This window comes from Oncorhynchus masou, chromosome 28, assembly GCF_036934945.1.
Source record: "Oncorhynchus masou masou isolate Uvic2021 chromosome 28, UVic_Omas_1.1, whole genome shotgun sequence".
NCBI lineage: Eukaryota > Metazoa > Chordata > Actinopteri > Salmoniformes > Salmonidae > Oncorhynchus > Oncorhynchus masou.
The window spans coordinates 85,959,984-85,980,505 of record NC_088239.1 but is presented as its reverse complement, the minus strand read 5'-3'; the positions used below and the strand labels follow the sequence as shown (position 1 = coordinate 85,980,505).

The 20,522-nt window shown below is 45.1% G+C and overlaps 1 protein-coding gene across 1 annotated transcript in view; it reads left to right on the top strand.

Moving 5' to 3' along the window:
• The window catches only part of LOC135518442 (MOB kinase activator 3B), an 81,725-nt gene extending 61,808 nt beyond the window's left edge, over window positions 1-19,917 (top strand). The window contains exon 4 of the mRNA XM_064943617.1: window positions 15,757-19,917. Coding sequence (XP_064799689.1) covers window positions 15,757-15,786 — 30 coding nt within the window. The 3' untranslated portion in view covers window positions 15,787-19,917. The remainder of the gene's footprint in view (window positions 1-15,756) is intronic.
• The last annotated feature ends 605 nt before the right edge of the window (window positions 19,918-20,522 follow it).

The window sequence follows — 20,522 nt, the reverse complement described above, 5'->3', positions numbered from 1 at the left end:
AGTGCACTACTTTAGACCAGAGCCCTATTCCCTATGTAGTGCACTACTTTAGAACCGAGCCCTATTCCCTCAATATAGTACACTACTTTAGACCAGGGCCCTATTCCCTATATAGTGCACTACTTTAGACCAGAGCCCTATTCCCTATGTAGTGCACTACTTTAAACCAGAGCCCTATTCCCTCTATATAGTACACTACTTTAGACCAGAGCCCTATTCCCTCTATATAGTACACTACTTTAGACCAGAGCCCTATTCCCTATATAGTGCACTACTTTAGACCAGAGCCCTATTCCCTATGTAGTGCACAACTTTAGACCAGAGCCCTATTCCCTATATAGTGCACTACTTTAGCCCAGAGCCCTATTCCCTCTATATAGTACACTACTTTAGACCAGAGCCCTATTCCCTATATAGTGCACTACTTTAGACCAGAGCCCTAGTCCCTATGTAGTGCACTACTTTAGCCCAGAGCCCTATTCCCTATATAGTGCACTACTTTAGACCAGTAGGAGTACAAGTTAAACAACTCAATCCTCTCAGAAAGACACACGTGACGAGGTGTTTATTAAAATACTCACCCGGTAGTCATCTACTGTGTCAGCGGGTAGCTAGAGGTTCACAGCATTGGGCCAGGAACCGAGCACTTAACCTTTTTAATGCTCCTGTAAGTGGCTCCTGGTTAGATGACTGAAATGTAAATGCTCACCAGGGCCTGACTGGACTGGTGTGACCTACGGGAGGGAAGTCGCAGATCAGAGAACATTAAGAGATCAGTGGTCAGCACAGCCTTCTCCGGATCACATATATCTGCTGTCTATGGACTCTCCCTTCCACTGTTGTAATAAAAAACAAAATACAAAAGAGGAGTAGAGATCCGTTCCCTTTTTAAAATGTCTACTAAACCCCACTCTCCTGGTCTAATAAACCCCCCTCTCCTGGTCTACTAAACCCCCCTCTCCTGGTCTAATAAACCCCCCTCTCCTGGTCTACTAAACCCCCCTCTCCTGGTCTACTAAACCCCCCTCTCCTGGTCTACTAAACCCCTCTCTCCTGGTCTACTAAACCCCCTCTCCTGGTCTACTAAACCCCCCTCTCCTGGTCTAATAAACCCCTCTCTCCTGGTCTAATAAACCCCACTCTCCTGGTCTACTAAACCCCACTCTCTTGGTCTACTAAACCCCACTCTCCTGGTCTACTAAACCCCTCTCTCCTGGTCTAATAAACCCCTCTCTCCTGGTCTACTAAACCCCTCTCTCCTGGTCTACTAAACCCCACTCTTCTGGTCTACTAAACCCCACTCTCCTGGTCTACTAAACCCCTCTCTCCTGGTCTACTAAACCCCTCTCTCCTGGTCTACTAAACCCCACTCTTCTGGTCTACTAAACCCCACTCTCCTGGTCTACTAAACCCCTCTCTCCTGGTCTACTAAACCCCACTCTCCTGGTCTAATAAACCCCTCTCTCCTGGTCTACTAAACCCCACTCTCCTGGTCTACTATACCCCACTCTCCTGGTCTACTAAACCCCACTCTCCTGGTCTAATAAACCCCTCTCTCCTGGTCTACTAAACCCCTCTCTCCTGGTCTACTAAACCCCTCTCTCCTGGTCTACTAAACCCCACTCTCCTGGTCTACTAAACCCCTCTCCTGGTCTACTAAACCCCTCTCCTGGTCTACTAAACCCCTCTCTCCTGGTCTACTAAACCCCCCTCTCCTGGTCTAATAAACCCCCCTCTCCTGGTCTAATAAACCCCACTCTCCTGGTCTACTAAACCCCTCTCTCCTGGTCTACTAAACCCCTCTCTCCTGGTCTACTAAACCCCTCTCTCCTGGTCTACTAAACCCCTCTCTCCTGGTCTAATAAACCCCTCTCCTGGTCTAATAAACCCCTCTCTCCTGGTCTAATAAACCCCTCTCTCCTGGTCTACTAAACCCCTCTCTCCTGGTCTAATAAACCCCTCTCTCCTGGTCTAATAAACCCCTCTCTCCTGGTCTACTAAACCCCTCTCTCCTGGTCTAATAAACCCCTCTCTCCTGGTCTAATAAACCCCCCTCTCCTGGTCTAATAAACCCCTCTCTCCTGGTCTAATAAACCCCACTCTCCTGGTCTACTAAACCCCTCTCTCCTGGTCTACTAAACCCCTCTCTCCTGGTCTAATAAACCCCTCTCTCCTGGTCTAATAAACCCCACTCTCCTGGTCTACTAAACCCCTCTCTCCTGGTCTACTAAACCCCTCTCTCCTGGTCTACTAAACCCCTCTCTCCTGGTCTAATAAACCCCTCTCTCCTGGTCTAATAAACCCCTCTCTCCTGGTCTAATAAACCCCTCTCTCCTGGTCTAATAAACCCCACTCTCCTGGTCTACTAAACCCCTCTCTCCTGGTCTACTAAACCCCTCTCTCCTGGTCTACTAAACCCCTCTCTCCTGGTCTAATAAACCCCACTCTCCTGGTCTAATAAATCCTACCCTACCTCTTCTTTCGCGTTCTTGCTTTTTCCACATTTCAGAATGAAAAAGCCTTCGGTGATCATGAATAATGAATAAAGGAGCTGTTATTTGCACACAGAGAGAGACGTTCTTCTCAGTCCTAAAACTCCTTTAACTCAAATCCCTTCTGACTTAAATGTGAATATAATACAGGCTTACAAGTGAGTTCCTGTAAACAGAACACAAGCAGACAATGAACACTGGATAAGGGGGGCGGGAGAGGGGCGGGAGAGGGGTGGGAGAGGGGCGGGAGAGGGGCGGGAGAGTGGGGGGCGAGAAAATAAAAATAATTTAACAAAACCTAGCTAAAAAGCAAATAGACAATGGCTTCTTTCTCTTGACTATCATAAGAGATCCCCATGACCAAGGCAGGAGATTGCCAACACCCATACAGATATGAAACAGCCCAGAGAGAGACAGAGACAGAGACAGAGACAGAGACAGACAGACAGACAGACAGACAGACAGACAGACAGACAGCCAGACAGACAGACAGACAGACAGACAGACAGACAGACAGACAGACAGACAGACAGACAGACAGAGAGAGAGACAGACAGACAGACAGACAGACAGACAGACAGACAGACAGACAGAGACAGACAGACAGAGACAGACAGACAGACAGAGACAGACAGACAGACAGAGACAGACAGACAGACAGACAGACAGACAGACAGCCAGACAGACAGACAGACAGACAGACAGACAGACAGACAGACAGACAGACAGACAGACAGACAGACAGACAGACAGACAGACAGACAGACAGAGAGAAGGAAGGAATCCGAGGCTGAGATGATCAGTTCAAGCAACATTGTGCTAATATTGTTTTTTTTCCTTGCTTGATTAAAATAGCTGTTTGTTTCTTTTTGTTTGTTTGTTTTAAAGCAATATGAAACTTGAAAATGCACTTGCCTGGTCAGTTGTCTAAAGGACAAACATTATTCAAAGTTCAGTTTGATATTCAGTGCATAATTATAATCAATTATTTCCATTTACCTGTCCCCTGTCCTCTGTCCTGTATGTGAATCATTCTCATTTGGTCTCATGGTGGCTCAGGAGAGAGGGAACGAGAGGAGGTGGGGAGAATTATTTTGTTAATAGGCAACAGAGCATGTAATGTACACACAGGAGAGAGAAGAGGTAGGGTATGAGGAGGAGACAGAGAAGAGGTTGGGTATGAGGAGGAGAGAGAAGGTTGGGTATGAGGTGGAGAGAGAGAGGATGTTGGGTATGAGGAGGAGAGAGAGAGAAGAGGTAGGGTATGAGGAGGAGAGAGAGAAGGTTGGGTATGAGGAGGAGAGAGAGAGGATGTTGGGTATGAGGAGGAGAGAGAGAGAAGAGGTAGGGTATGAGGAGGAGAGAGAGAAGAGGTAGGGTATGAGGAGGAGAGAGAGAGAAGAGGTAGGGTATGACGAGGAGAGAGAGAGAAGAGGTAGGGTATGACGAGGAGAGAGAGAGAAGAGGTAGGGTATGACGAGGAGAGAGAGAGAAGAGGTAGGGTATGAGGAGAAGAGAGAGAGAAGAGGTAGGGTATGAGGAGGAGAGAGAGAAGAGGTATGGTATGAGGAGGATAGAGAAGAGGTAGGATATGAGGAGGAGAGAGAGAAGAGGTAGGGTATGAGGAGGAGAGAGAGAAGAGGTAGGGTATGAGGAGGAGAGAGAGAAGAGGTAGGGTATGAGGAGGAGAGAGAGAAGAGGTAGGGTATGAGGAGGAGAGAGAAGAGGTAGGGTATGAGGAGGAGAGAGAAGAGGTAGGATATGAGGAGGAGAGAGAGAGAAGAGGTAGGGTATGAGGAGGAGAGAGAGAAGAGGTAGGGTATGAGGAGGAGACAGAGAAGAGGTAGGGTATGAGGAGGAGAGAGAGAAGAGGTAGGGTATGAGGAGGAGAGAGAAGTGGTATGGTATGAGGAGGAGAGAGAAGAGGTAGGGTATGAGGAGGAGAGAGAGAAGAGGTAGGGTATGAGGAGGAGAGAGAAGAGGTAGGGTTTGAGGAGGAGAGAGAGAAGAGGTATGGTATGAGGAGGAGAGAGAGAAGAGGTAGGGTATGAGGAGGAGAGAGAGAAGAGGTAGGGTATGAGGAGAGAGAGAGAAGAGTTAGGGTATGAGGAGGAGAGAGAGAAGAGGTAGGGTATGAGGAGGAGAGAGAAGAGGTAGGGTATGAGGAGGAGAGAGAGAGAAGAGGTAGGGTATGAGGAGGAGAGAGAGAAGAGGTATGGTATGAGGAGGATAGAGAAGAGGTAGGGTATGAGGAGGAGAGAGAGAAGAGGTAGGGTATGAGGAGGAGAGAGAAGAGGTAGGGTATGAGGAGGAGAGAGAGAAGAGGTATGGTATGAGGAGGAGAGAGAGAGAAGAGGTAGGGTATGAGGAGGATGGAGAGAGTGTAAATGAGGTAAGATAAGGGAGGTAAAGGCAATAAATAGCCCGTAGTGGCGAAGTAATTACAGTATAGCAATTAAACACTGGAGTGATAGATGTGAAGAAGATGAATGTGTGTGTTGGTAGGTTGACCTCATGTCTAAGAGGATGTGTCAACATGTTGACCTTTCCTTGCTTGATTAAAATAGCTGTTTGTTTCTTTTTGTTTGTTTGTTTTAAAGCAATATGAAACTTGAGAATGCACTTGCCTGGTCAGTTGTCTAAAGGACAAACATTATTCAAAGTTCAGTTTGATATTCAGTGCATAATTATAATCAATTATTTCCATTTACCTGTCCCCCGTCCTCTGTCCTGTATGTGAATCATTCTCATTTGGTCTCATGGTGGCTCAGGAGAGAGGGAACGAGAGGAGGTGGGGAGAATTATTTTGTTAATAGGCAACAGAGCATGTAATGTACACACAGGAGAGAGAAGAGGTAGGGTATGAGGAGGAGACAGAGAAGAGGTTGGGTATGAGGAGGAGAGAGAAGGTTGGGTATGAGGTGGAGAGAGAGAGGATGTTGGGTATGAGGAGGAGAGAGAGAAGGTTGGGTATGAGGAGGAGAGAGAGAGGATGTTGGGTATGAGGAGGAGAGAGAGAGAAGAGGTAGGGTATGAGGAGGAGAGAGAAGAGGTAGGGTATGAGGAGGAGAGAGAAGAGGTAGGGTATGAGGAGGAGAGAGAAGAGGTAGGGTATGAGGAGGAGAGAGAGAAGAGGTATGGTATGAGGAGGAGAGAGAGAAGAGGTAGGGTATGAGGAGGAGAGAGAAGAGGTAGGATATGAGGAGGAGAGAGAGAGAAGAGGTAGGGTATGAGGAGGAGAGAGAAGTGGTATGGTATGAGGAGGAGAGAGAAGAGGTAGGGTATGAGGAGGAGAGAGAAGAGGTAGGATATGAGGAGGAGAGAGAGAAGAGGTAGGGTATGAGGAGGAGAGAGAGAAGAGGTATGGTATGAGGAGGAGAGAGAAGAGGTAGGATATGAGGAGGAGAGAGAGAAGAGGTAGGGTATGAGGAGGAGAGAGAGAAGAGGTAGGGTATGAGGAGGAGAGAGAGAAGAGGTAGGGTATGAGGAGGAGAGAGAAGAGATATGGTATGAGGAGGAGAGAGAAGAGGTAGGATATGAGGAGGAGAGAGAGAAGAGGTAGGGTATGAGGAGGAGAGAGAGAAGAGGTAGGGTATGAGGAGGAGAGAGAGAAGAGGTAGGGTATGAGGAGGGAGAGAGAAGAGGTAGGATATGAGGAGGAGAGAGAGAAGAGGTAGGGTATGAGGAGGAGAGAGAGAAGAGGTAGGGTATGAGGAGGAGAGAGAGAAGAGGTAGGGTATGAGGAGGGAGAGAGAAGAGGTAGGATATGAGGAGGAGAGAGAGAAGAGGTAGGGTATGAGGAGGAGAGAGAGAAGAGGTAGGGTATGAGGAGGAGGGAGAGAAGAGGTATGGTATGAGGAGGATGGAGAGAAGAGGTAGGGTATGAGGAGGAGAGAGAGAAGAGGTAGGGTATGAGGAGGAGAGAGAGAAGAGGTAGGGTATGAGGAGGAGAGAGAGAAGAGGTAGGGTATGAGGAGGAGAGAGAGAAGAGGTAGGGTATGAGGAGGAGAGAGAGAAGAGGTAGGGTATGAGGAGGAGAGAGAAGAGGTATGGTATGAGGAGGAGAGAGAAGAGGTAGGGTATGAGGAGGAGAGAGAAGAGGTATGGTATGAGGAGGAGAGAGAGAGAGAAGAGGTAGGGTATGAGGAGGATGGAGAGAGTGTAAATGAGGTAAGATAAGGGAGGTAAAGGCAATAAATAGCCCGTAGTGGCGAAGTAATTACAGTATAGCAATTAAACACTGGAGTGATAGATGTGAAGAAGATGAATGTGTGTGTTGGTAGGTTGACCTCATGTCTAACAGGATGTGTCAACATGTTGACCTTGTGTCTAACAGGATGTGTCAACATGTTGACCTTGTGTCTAACAGGATGTGTCAACATGTTGACCTTGTGTCTAACAGGATGTGTCAACATGTTGACCTTGTGTCTAACAGGATGTGTCAACATGTTGACCTTGTGTCTAACAGGATGTGTTAACATGTTGACCTTGTGTCTAACAGGATGTGTCAACATGTTGACCTTGTGTCGAACAGGATGTGTCAACATGTTGACCTTGTGTCTAACAGGATGTGTCAACATGTTGACCTTGTGTCTAACAGGATGTGTCAACATGTTGACCTTGTGTCTAACAGGCAGGATGTGTCAACATGTTGACCTTGTGTCTAACAGGATGTGTCAACATGTTGACCTTGTGTCTAACAGGCAGGATGTGTCAACATGTTGACCTTGTGTCTAACAGGATGTGTCAACATGTTGACCTTGTGTCTAACAGGCAGGATGTGTCAACATGTTGACCTTGTGTCGAACAGGATGTGTCAACATGTTGACCTTGTGTCTAACAGGATGTGTTAACATGTTGACCTTGTGTCGAACAGGATGTGTTAACATGTTGACCTTGTGTCGAACAGGATGTGTCAACATGTTGACCTTGTGTCTAACAGGCAGGATGTGTCAACATGTTGACCTTGTGTCTAACAGGATGTGTTAACATGTTGACCTTGTGTCTAACAGGATGTGTCAACATGTTGACCTTGTGTCTAACAGGCAGGATGTGTCAACATGTTGACCTTGTGTCTAACAGGATGTGTTAACATGTTGACCTTGTGTCGAACAGGATGTGTCAACATGTTGACCTTGTGTCTAACAGGATGTGTCAACATGTTGACCTTGTGTCTAACAGGATGTGTCAACATGTTGACCTTGTGTCTAACAGGATGTGTCAACATGTTGACCTTGTGTCTAACAGGATGTGTCAACATGTTGACCTTGTGTCGAACAGGATGTGTCAACATGTTGACCTTGTGTCTAACAGGATGTGTCAACATGTTGACCTTGTGTCGAACAGGATGTGTCAACATGTTGACCTTGTGTCTAACAGGCAGGATGTGTCAACATGTTGACCTTGTGTCTAACAGGATGTGTTAACATGTTGACCTTGTGTCGAACAGGATGTGTCAACATGTTGACCTTGTGTCGAACAGGATGTGTCAACATGTTGACCTTGTGTCTAACAGGCAGGATGTGTCAACATGTTGACCTTGTGTCTAACAGGATGTGTCAACATGTTGACCTTGTGTCTAACAGGATGTGTCAACATGTTGACCTTGTGTCTAACAGGCAGGATGTGTCAACATGTTGACCTTGTGTCGAACAGGATGTGTCAACATGTTGACCTTGTGTCGAACAGGATGTGTCAACATGTTGACCTTGTGTCTAACAGGCAGGATGTGTCAACATGTTGACCTTGTGTCTAACAGGATGTGTTAACATGTTGACCTTGTGTCTAACAGGATGTGTCAACATGTTGACCTTGTGTCGAACAGGATGTGTCAACATGTTGACCTTGTGTCGAACAGGATGTGTCAACATGTTGACCTTGTGTCTAACAGGATGTGTCAACATGTTGACCTTGTGTCTAACAGGATGTGTCAACATGTTGACCTTGTGTCTAACAGGATGTGTCAACATGTTGACCTTGTGTCTAACAGGATGTGTCAACATGTTGACCTTGTGTCGAACAGGATGTGTCAACATGTTGACCTTGTGTCTAACAGGATGTGTCAACATGTTGACCTTGTGTCTAACAGGATGTGTCAACATGTTGACCTTGTGTCTAACAGGCAGGATGTGTCAACATGTTGACCTTGTGTCTAACAGGATGTGTCAACATGTTGACCTTGTGTCGAACAGGATGTGTCAACATGTTGACCTTGTGTCTAACAGGATGTGTCAACATGTTGACCTTGTGTCTAACAGGATGTGTCAACATGTTGACCTTGTGTCTAACAGGATGTGTTAACATGTTGACCTTGTGTCTAACAGGCAGGATGTGTCAACATGTTGACCTTGTGTCTAACAGGATGTGTCAACATGTTGACCTTGTGTCTAACAGGATGTGTCAACATGTTGACCTTGTGTCGAACAGGATGTGTCAACATGTTGACCTTGTGTCTAACAGGATGTGTCAACATGTTGACCTTGTGTCGAACAGGATGTGTCAACATGTTGACCTTGTGTCTAACAGGATGTGTCAACATGTTGACCTTGTGTCGAACAGGATGTGTCAACATGTTGACCTTGTGTCGAACAGGATGTGTCAACATGTTGACCTTGTGTCTAACAGGATGTGTCAACATGTTGACCTTGTGTCGAACAGGATGTGTCAACATGTTGACCTTGTGTCGAACAGGATGTGTCAACATGTTGACCTTGTGTCTAACAGGATGTGTCAACATGTTGACCTTGTGTCTAACAGGATGTGTCAACATGTTGACCTTGTGTCTAACAGGATGTGTCAACATGTTGATCTTGTGTCTAACAGGATGTGTTAACATGTTGACCTTGTGTCTAACAGGATGTGTCAACATGTTGACCTTGTGTCTAACAGGATGTGTCAACATGTTGACCTTGTGTCTAACAGGATGTGTCAACATGTTGACCTTGTGTCTAACAGGATGTGTCAACATGTTGACCTTGTGTCGAACAGGATGTGTCAACATGTTGACCTTGTGTCTAACAGGATGTGTCAACATGTGGACCTTGTGTCTAACAGGATGTGTTAACATGTTGACCTTGTGTCTAACAGGCAGGATGTGTCAACATGTTGACCTTGTGTCTAACAGGATGTGTCAACATGTTGACCTTGTGTCTAACAGGATGTGTCAACATGTTGACCTTGTGTCTAACAGGATGTGTCAACATGTTGACCTTGTGTCTAACAGGATGTGTCAACATGTTGACCTTGTGTCTAACAGGATGTGTCAACATGTTGACCTTGTGTCTAACAGGATGTGTCAACATGTTGACCTTGTGTCGAACAGGCAGGATGTGTCAACATGTTGACCTCATGTCTAACAGGATGTGTCAACATGTTGACCTTGTGTCTAACAGGATGTGTCAACATGTTGACCTTGTGTCGAACAGGATGTGTCAACATGTTGACCTTGTGTCTAACAGGATGTGTCAACATGTTGACCTTGTGTCGAACAGGATGTGTTAACATGTTGACCTTGTGTCTAACAGGATGTGTCAACATGTTGACCTTGTGTCTAACAGGATGTGTCAACATGTTGACCTTGTGTCTAACAGGATGTGTCAACATGTTGAACTTGTGTCTAACAGGCAGGATGTGTCAACATGTTGACCTTGTGTCGAACAGGATGTGTCAACATGTTGACCTTGTGTCTAACAGGATGTGTCAACATGTTGACCTTGTGTCTAACAGGATGTGTCAACATGTTGACCTTGTGTCTAACAGGATGTGTCAACATGTTGACCTTGTGTCTAACAGGATGTGTCAACATGTTGACCTTGTGTCTAACAGGCAGGATGTGTCAACATGTTGACCTTGTGTCTAACAGGCAGGATGTGTCAACATGTTGACCTTGTGTCTAACAGGATGTGTCAACATGTTGACCTTGTGTCTAACAGGCAGGATGTGTTAACATGTTGACCTTGTGTCTAACAGGATGTGTCAACATGTTGACCTTGTGTCTAACAGGATGTGTCAACATGTTGACCTTGTGTCTAACAGGATGTGTCAACATGTTGACCTTGTGTCTAACAGGCAGGATGTGTCAACATGTTGACCTTGTGTCTAACAGGATGTGTCAACATGTTGACCTTGTGTCTAACAGGCAGGATGTGTCAACATGTTGACCTTGTGTCTAACAGGATGTGTCAACATGTTGACCTTGTGTCTAACAGGATGTGTCAACATGTTGACCTTGTGTCGAACAGGATGTGTCAACATGTTGACCTTGTGTCTAACAGGATGTGTCAACATGTTGACCTTGTGTCTAACAGGATGTGTCAACATGTTGACCTTGTGTCTAACAGGATGTGTCAACATGTTGACCTTGTGTCTAACAGGATGTGTCAACATGTTGACCTTGTGTCTAACAGGATGTGTCAACATGTTGACCTTGTGTCTAACAGGATGTGTCAACATGTTGACCTTGTGTCTAACAGGATGTGTTAACATGTTGACCTTGTGTCTAACAGGATGTGTCAACATGTTGACCTTGTGTCTAACAGGATGTGTTAACATGTTGACCTTGTGTCTAACAGGATGTGTCAACATGTTGACCTTGTGTCTAACAGGATGTGTCAACATGTTGACCTTGTGTCTAACAGGATGTGTCAACATGTTGACCTTGTGTCGAACAGGATGTGTCAACATGTTGACCTTGTGTCTAACAGGATGTGTCAACATGTTGACCTTGTGTCTAACAGGATGTGTCAACATGTTGACCTTGTGTCTAACAGGCAGGATGTGTCAACATGTTGACCTTGTGTCTAACAGGATGTGTCAACATGTTGACCTTGTGTCTAACAGGCAGGATGTGTCAACATGTTGACCTTGTGTCGAACAGGATGTGTCAACATGTTGACCTTGTGTCTAACAGGATGTGTCAACATGTTGACCTTGTGTCTAACAGGCAGGATGTGTCAACATGTTGACCTTGTGTCTAACAGGATGTGTCAACATGTTGACCTTGTGTCGAACAGGATGTGTCAACATGTTGACCTTGTGTCTAACAGGATGTGTCAACATGTTGACCTTGTGTCTAACAGGATGTGTCAACATGTTGACCTTGTGTCTAACAGGATGTGTTAACATGTTGACCTTGTGTCTAACAGGATGTGTCAACATGTTGACCTTGTGTCTAACAGGATGTGTCAACATGTTGACCTTGTGTCTAACAGGATGTGTCAACATGTCTTGACCTTGTGTCTAACAGGATGTGTTAACATGTTGACCTTGTGTCTAACAGGATGTGTCAACATGTTGACCTTGTGTCTAACAGGATGTGTCAACATGTTGACCTTGTGTCTAACAGGATGTGTCAACATGTTGACCTTGTGTCTAACAGGCAGGATGTGTTAACATGTTGACCTTGTGTCTAACAGGATGTGTCAACATGTTGACCTTGTGTCTATCAGGCAGGATGTGTCAACATGTTGACCTTGTGTCTAACAGGATGTGTCAACATGTTGACCTTGTGTCTAACAGGATGTGTCAACATGTTGACCTTGTGTCTAACAGGATGTGTCAACATGTTGACCTTGTGTCTAACAGGATGTGTCAACATGTTGACCTTGTGTCTAACAGGATGTGTTAACATGTTGACCTTGTGTCTAACAGGATGTGTCAACATGTTGACCTTGTGTCTAACAGGATGTGTCAACATGTTGACCTTGTGTCTAACAGGATGTGTCAACATGTTGACCTTGTGTCTAACAGGATGTGTCAACATGTTGACCTTGTGTCTAACAGGATGTGTCAACATGTTGACCTTGTGTCGAACAGGATGTGTCAACATGTTGACCTTGTGTCTAACAGGATGTGTCAACATGTTGACCTTGTGTCGAACAGGATGTGTTAACATGTTGACCTTGTGTCTAACAGGCAGGATGTGTCAACATGTTGACCTTGTGTCTAACAGGATGTGTCAACATGTTGACCTTGTGTCTAACAGGATGTGTCAACATGTTGACCTTGTGTCTAACAGGATGTGTCAACATGTTGACCTTGTGTCTAACAGGATGTGTCAACATGTTGACCTTGTGTCTAACAGGATGTGTCAACATGTTGACCTTGTGTCTAACAGGATGTGTCAACATGTTGACCTTGTGTCTAACAGGATGTGTCAACATGTTGACCTTGTGTCTAACAGGATGTGTCAACATGTTGAACTTGTGTCTAACAGGCAGGATGTGTCAACATGTTGACCTTGTGTCGAACAGGATGTGTCAACATGTTGACCTTGTGTCTAACAGGATGTGTCAACATGTTGACCTTGTGTCTAACAGGATGTGTCAACATGTTGACCTTGTGTCTAACAGGATGTGTCAACATGTTGACCTTGTGTCTAACAGGCAGGATGTGTCAACATGTTGACCTTGTGTCTAACAGGATGTGTCAACATGTTGACCTTGTGTCTAACAGGATGTGTCAACATGTTGACCTTGTGTCTAACAGGATGTGTCAACATGTTGACCTTGTGTCTAACAGGATGTGTCAACATGTTGACCTTGTGTCTAACAGGATGTGTCAACATGTTGACCTTGTGTCTAACAGGCAGGATGTGTCAACATGTTGACCTTGTGTCTAACAGGCAGGATGTGTCAACATGTTGACCTTGTGTCTAACAGGATGTGTCAACATGTTGACCTTGTGTCTAACAGGATGTGTCAACATGTTGACCTTGTGTCTAACAGGCAGGATGTGTCAACATGTTGACCTTGTGTCTAACAGGCAGGATGTGTTAACATGTTGACCTTGTGTCTAACAGGCAGGATGTGTCAACATGTTGACCTTGTGTCGAACAGGATGTGTCAACATGTTGACCTTGTGTCTAACAGGATGTGTCAACATGTTGACCTTGTGTCTAACAGGATGTGTCAACATGTTGACCTTGTGTCTAACAGGATGTGTCAACATGTTGACCTTGTGTCTAACAGGCAGGATGTGTCAACATGTTGACCTTGTGTCTAACAGGATGTGTCAACATGTTGACCTTGTGTCTAACAGGCAGGATGTGTTAACATGTTGACCTTGTGTCTAACAGGCAGGATGTGTTAACATGTTGACCTTGTGTCTAACAGGATGTGTCAACATGTTGACCTTGTGTCTAACAGGATGTGTCAACATGTTGACCTTGTGTCTAACAGGATGTGTCAACATGTTGACCTTGTGTCTAACAGGCAGGATGTGTCAACATGTTGACCTTGTGTCTAACAGGATGTGTCAACATGTTGACCTTGTGTCTAACAGGATGTGTTAACATGTTGACCTTGTGTCTAACAGGATGTGTCAACATGTTGACCTTGTGTCTAACAGGATGTGTTAACATGTTGACCTTGTGTCTAACAGGATGTGTCAACATGTTGACCTTGTGTCTAACAGGATGTGTCAACATGTTGACCTTGTGTCTAACAGGCAGGATGTGTTAACATGTTGACCTTGTGTCTAACAGGATGTGTCAACATGTTGACCTTGTGTCTAACAGGATGTGTCAACATGTTGACCTTGTGTCTAACAGGATGTGTTAACATGTTGACCTTGTGTCTAACAGGATGTGTCAACATGTTGACCTTGTGTCTAACAGGATGTGTCAACATGTTGACCTTGTGTCGAACAGGATGTGTCAACATGTTGACCTTGTGTCTAACAGGATGTGTCAACATGTTGACCTTGTGTCTAACAGGATGTGTCAACATGTTGACCTTGTGTCTAACAGGATGTGTCAACATGTTGACCTTGTGTCTAACAGGCAGGATGTGTTAACATGTTGACCTTGTGTCTAACAGGATGTGTCAACATGTTGACCTTGTGTCTAACAGGATGTGTCAACATGTTGACCTTGTGTCTAACAGGATGTGTCAACATGTTGACCTTGTGTCTAACAGGATGTGTCAACATGTTGACCTTGTGTCTAACAGGATGTGTCAACATGTTGACCTTGTGTCTAACAGGCAGGATGTGTCAACATGTTGACCTTGTGTCTAACAGGATGTGTCAACATGTTGACCTTGTGTCGAACAGGATGTGTCAACATGTTGACCTCATGTCTAACAGGATGTGTCAACATGTTGACCTTGTGTCTATCAGGATGTGTCAACATGTTGACCTTGTGTCTAACAGGATGTGTCAACATGTTGACCTTGTGTCTATCAGGATGTGTCAACATGTTGACCTTGTGTCGAACAGGATGTGTCAACATGTTGACCTTGTGTCGAACAGGATGTGTCAACATGTTGACCTTGTGTCGAACAGGATGTGTCAACATGTTGACGTTGTGTCTAACAGGCAGGATGTGTCAACATGTTGACCTTGTGTCGAACAGGATGTGTCAACATGTTGACCTTGTGTCTAACAGGATGTGTCAACATGTTGACCTTGTGTCTAACAGGCAGGATGTGTCAACATGTTGACCTTGTGTCTAACAGGATGTGTCAACATGTTGACCTTGTGTCTAACAGGATGTGTCAACATGTTGACCTTGTGTCTAACAGGATGTGTCAACATGTTGACCTTGTGTCGAACAGGATGTGTCAACATGTTGACCTTGTGTCTAACAGGATGTGTCAACATGTTGACCTTGTGTCGAACAGGATGTGTCAACATGTTGACCTTGTGTCGAACAGGATGTGTCAACATGTTGACCTTGTGTCTATCAGGATGTGTCAACATGTTGACCTTGTGTCTAACAGGATGTGTCAACATGTTGACCTTGTGTCTATCAGGATGTGTCAACATGTTGACCTTGTGTCGAACAGGATGTGTTAACATGTTGACCTTGTGTCGAACAGGATGTGTCAACATGTTGACCTTGTGTCGAACAGGATGTGTCAACATGTTGACCTTGTGTCTATCAGGATGTGTCAACATGTTGACCTTGTGTCTAACAGGATGTGTCAACATGTTGACCTTGTGTCTAACAGGATGTGTCAACATGTTGACCTTGTGTCTAACAGGATGTGTCAACATGTTGACCTTGTGTCTAACAGGATGTGTCAACATGTTGACCTTGTGTCTATCAGGATGTGTCAACATGTTGACCTTGTGTCGAACAGGATGTGTTAACATGTTGACCTTGTGTCTATCAGGATGTGTCAACATGTTGACCTTGTGTCGAACAGGATGTGTTAACATGTTGACCTTGTGTCTATGACTTAAATGTAATGTAATGTAAATGTAACAGGCAGGATGTGTGTGTTAACATCATATAACTGTGTGTTCCTTTTCTCTCGTCCAGAAAGAGATGACTTCTGGGATGTGTCACTGAGGAGTAGCAGAACTACTGGAGCAGCTGAGGATTGTCTGGGATGCCCTGCTGGCACAGCAGGAGGTTACCATGGAGATACGGAGGGGTACACAGTTGACTCTGAAGCTTGATGACGTCATCAGTGTGATTCAACTAGCTCGATGTCATCACTGTCATTCTGATAGCAAGAGAAGAACCTTCTACCTGCAGATATACCTGGCTGGCTGGCTGGCTGGCTGGCTGGCTGGCTATATGGATTAATGAATAAATGAATGAACAAACGAATGAATGGATGATGGATGGATGATGGATGGATGCTGGCTAGATGGATAGATAGATGAATGAATGGATGGATGATGGATGGACACTGTAGCAAAGACATTCTACTATTTCTACTGTAGTTTACATTAAGGACCTCCCTCTGTATCACCACGTCACTGAGGAGGACCTCCCTCTGTGTCACCACATCACTGAGGAGGACCTCCCTCTGTGTCACCACATCACTGAGGAGGACCTCCCTCTGTATCACCACGTCACTGAGGAGGACCTCCCTCTGTATCACCACATCACTGAGGAGGACCTCCCTCTGTATCACCACATCACTGAGGAGGACCTCCCTCTGTATCACCACGTCACTGAGGAGGACCTCCCTCTGTATCACCACATCACTGAGGAGGACCTCCTCTGTATCACCACGTCACTGAGGAGGACCTCCCTCTGTATCACCACATCACTGAGGAGGACCTCCCTCTGTATCACCACGTCGTTGAGGAGGACCTCCCTCTGTGTCACCACTTCACTGAGGAGGACCTCCCTCTGTATCACCACGTCACTGAGGAGGACCTCCCTCTGTGTCACCACGTCACTGAGGAGGACCTCCCTCTGTATCACCACGTCGTTGAGGAGGACCTCCCTCTGTATCACCACGTCGTTGAGGAGGACCTCCCTCTGTGTCACCACGTCACTGAGGAGGACCTCCCTCTGTATCACCACGTCACTGAGGAGGACCTCCCTCTGTATCACCACGTCACTGAGGAGGACCTCCCTCTGTATCACCACGTCACTGAGGAGGACCTCCCTCTGTATCACCACGTCACTGAGGAGGACCTCCCTCTGTATCACCACGTCGTTGAGGAGGACCTCCCTCTGTATCACCACGTCGTTGAGGAGGACCTCCCTCTGTGTCACCACGTCGTTGAGGAGGACCTCCCTCTGTATCACCACGTCGTTGAGGAGGACCTCCCTCTGTATCACCACATCACTGAGGAGGACCTCCCTCTGTATCACCACGTCGTTGAGGAGGACCTCCCTCTGTATCACCACGTCGTTGAGGAGGACCTCCCTCTGTATCACCACATCACTGAGGAGGACCTCCCTCTGTGTCACCACATCACTGAGGAGGACCTCCCTCTGTATCACCACGTCGTTGAGGAGGACCTCCCTCTGTATCACCACGTCGTTGAGGAGGACCTCCCTCTGTATCACCACGTCGTTGAGGAGGACCTCCCTCTCTAACACCACATCACTGAGGAGGACCTCCCTCTGTATCACCACGTCACTGAGGAGGACCTCCCTCTGTATCACCACGTCGTTGAGGAGGACCTCCCTCTGTATCACCACATCACTGAGGAGGACCTCCCTCTGTGTCACCACATCACTGAGGAGGACCTCCCTCTGTATCACCACTTCACTGAGGAGGACCTCCCTCTGTGTCACCACATCACTGAGGAGGACCTCCCTCTGTATCACCACATCACTGAGGAGGACCTCCCTCTGTATCACCACGTCACTGAGGAGGACCTCCCTCTGTATCACCACGTCACTGAGGAGGACCTCCCTCTGTATCACCACATCACTGAGTAGGACCTCCCTCTGTGTCACCACATCACTGAGGAGGACCTCCCTCTGTGTCACCACGTCGTTGAGGAGGACCTCCCTCTGTATCACCACATCACTGATGAGGTTTTAATACACTGATGAAGTTTTAATACACTGATGAGGTAATGATACACGGATGAGGTTTTAATACACTGATGAGGTTTTAATACACTGATGAGATAATGATACACGGATGAGGTTTTAATACACTGATGAGGTTTTAGTACACTGATGAGGTTTTAATACACTGATGAGGTTTTAATACACTGATGAGGTTTTAATACACTGATGAGGTAATGATACACAGATGAGGTTTTATACACTGATGAGGTAATGATACACGGATGAGGTTTTAATACACTGATGAGGTAATGATACACTGATGAGGTTTTGATACACTGATGAGGTTTTAGTACACTGATGAGGTTTTAGTACACTGATGAGGTTTTAGTAAACTGATGAGGTAATGATACACGGGTGAGGTAATGATACACTGGTGAGGTAATGATACACGGATGAGGTAATGATTCATGGATGAGGTAATGGTACACTGATGAGGTTAATACACTGATGAGATAATGATACACTGATGAGGTTTTAATACACTGATGAGGTTTTAATACACTGATGAGGTTTTAATACACTGATGAGGTAATGATACCCTGATGATGTAATGATACACGGATGAGGTTTTAATACACTGATGAGGTAATGATACACGGATGAGGTAATGATACACAGATGAGGTAATGATACACGGATGAGGTATTGATACACGGATGAGGTAGTGATACACGGATGAGGTAATGATACACGGATGAGGTAATGACACAAGGATGAGGTAATGATACACGGATGAGGTAATGATACATGGATGAGGTAATGATACACGGATGAGGTAGTGATACACGGATGAGGTAATGATACACGGATGAGGTAATGACACAAGGATGAGGTAATGATACACGGATGAGGTAATGATACATGGATGAGGTAATGATACACGGATGAGGTATTGATACACAGATGAGGTTTTAATACACTGATGAGGTAATGATACACGGATGAGGTATTGATACACAGATGAGGTTTTAATACACTGATGAGGTAATGATACACGGATGAGGTAATGATACACGGATGAGGTATTGATACACGGATGAGGTTTTAATACACTGATGAGGTAATGATACACGGATGAGGTTTTAATACACTGATGAGGTATTGATACACAGATGAGGTTTTAATGCACTGATGAGGTAATGATACACGGATGAGGTAATGATACACGGATGAGGTAATGATACACGGATGAGGTATTTGATGTGGACGGATACAGACGTTTCCTCAGTGTTGGTTACAGTTTGTCCATTTCCTCTCCAACGAGGACATTGTTTTTGTTGTTTAATTATGTCTTGTCTCGGAAACCTGCTTTTCCTGGTACTTTTCAAATGAACAGATAACATCTTGTGATGATTTTCAAGTTCTCATGTGTTTGTAATAACGGTCTTTAGTGTGGAGACGGCCAAATCATTCAGTTGATTTCCTTAATTGAGTCTGTTTTGTGAGTTTAACCTTGCAGTCATGACAAGTGTCACCGTGTGTTTGGCTGGGAGCCGTTGTGATTTAGCTGCTGTTCATGTGGTTGAATCTGTGATTGCTTAGTTTATAGTTTAGAACAATGACATTTATTTGTTGAATCACGTCGAGTTAATTTGATGTTTCATCTGTGTACGTTTTTATGATTCAAAAGCATATGGACAGCGGTGTTTCTTCCACATTTTTGTTGTTGAGAACTTAAATACTGTGACTTGACTTCAGGTACCCAGAATGATCAATAACGGCAGTACAAATGGAATAACCAACTGTAGCTATTGTAGTTTCACAGGTCCTTTAAAGTGCTGTTAGCTTCAAGTAAGATGTACATCAATCATTGATCATGTTTTTCAATCACTTCACCGTGAGGACTTCTTTCTATTTAAATCTGAACCTGCAGTGCTGACATCTTTGTCCTGGGGAATATGGTAGTCCTGTATGAGACTTTAACAACACTGACCATCCAGTCTGTCAATACAATCATCACAGTCTGTAGCCTAAGGTGTAAAAGGCCCAGCCTCGGTCTTACACAGTAGCTGAATGTTTATTCTGTTTTTACTCAAAAAAACACTGACACATATATTTACTGTTCTGTTTTTTTTAAATGCTGTTTGACTGATTCCATGTCAACTTTACTACACCAGAAATAATAAAGTGTATTTTGATTCCTTTCTCAGACTCTTCCTGTCATTTCATTTGGGGGGGGGGTAGTTTCACATTCTACTGTTGTTGTGTACATCTGTTGTTGAGAGAAACGCGGAGCTTCAATCTCTTTGTCTGATTAACTCATCTCTAATGTCTTCGTCTGATTAACTCATCTCTAATGTCTTCGTCTGATTAACTCATCTCTAATCTCTTCGTCTGATTAACTCATCTCTAATGTCTTCGTCTGATTAACTCATCTCTAATCTCTTCGTCTGATTAACTCATCTCTAATCTCTTCGTCTGATTAAATCAAATCAAATTTATTTATATAGCCCTTCGTACATCAGCTGATATCTCAAAGTGCTGTACAGAAACCCAGCCTAAAACCCCAAACAGCAAGCAATGCAGGTGTAGAAGCACGGTGGTTAGGAAAAACTCCCTAGAAAGGCTAAAACCTAGGAAGAAACCTAGAGAGGAACCAGGCTATGTGGGGTGGCCAGTCCTCTTCTGGCTGTGCCGGGTAGAGATTATAACAGAACATGGCCAAGATGTTCAAATGTTCATAAATGACCAGCATGGTCGAATAATAATAAGGTAGAACAGTTGAAACTGGAGCAGCAGCACGGCCAGGTGGACTG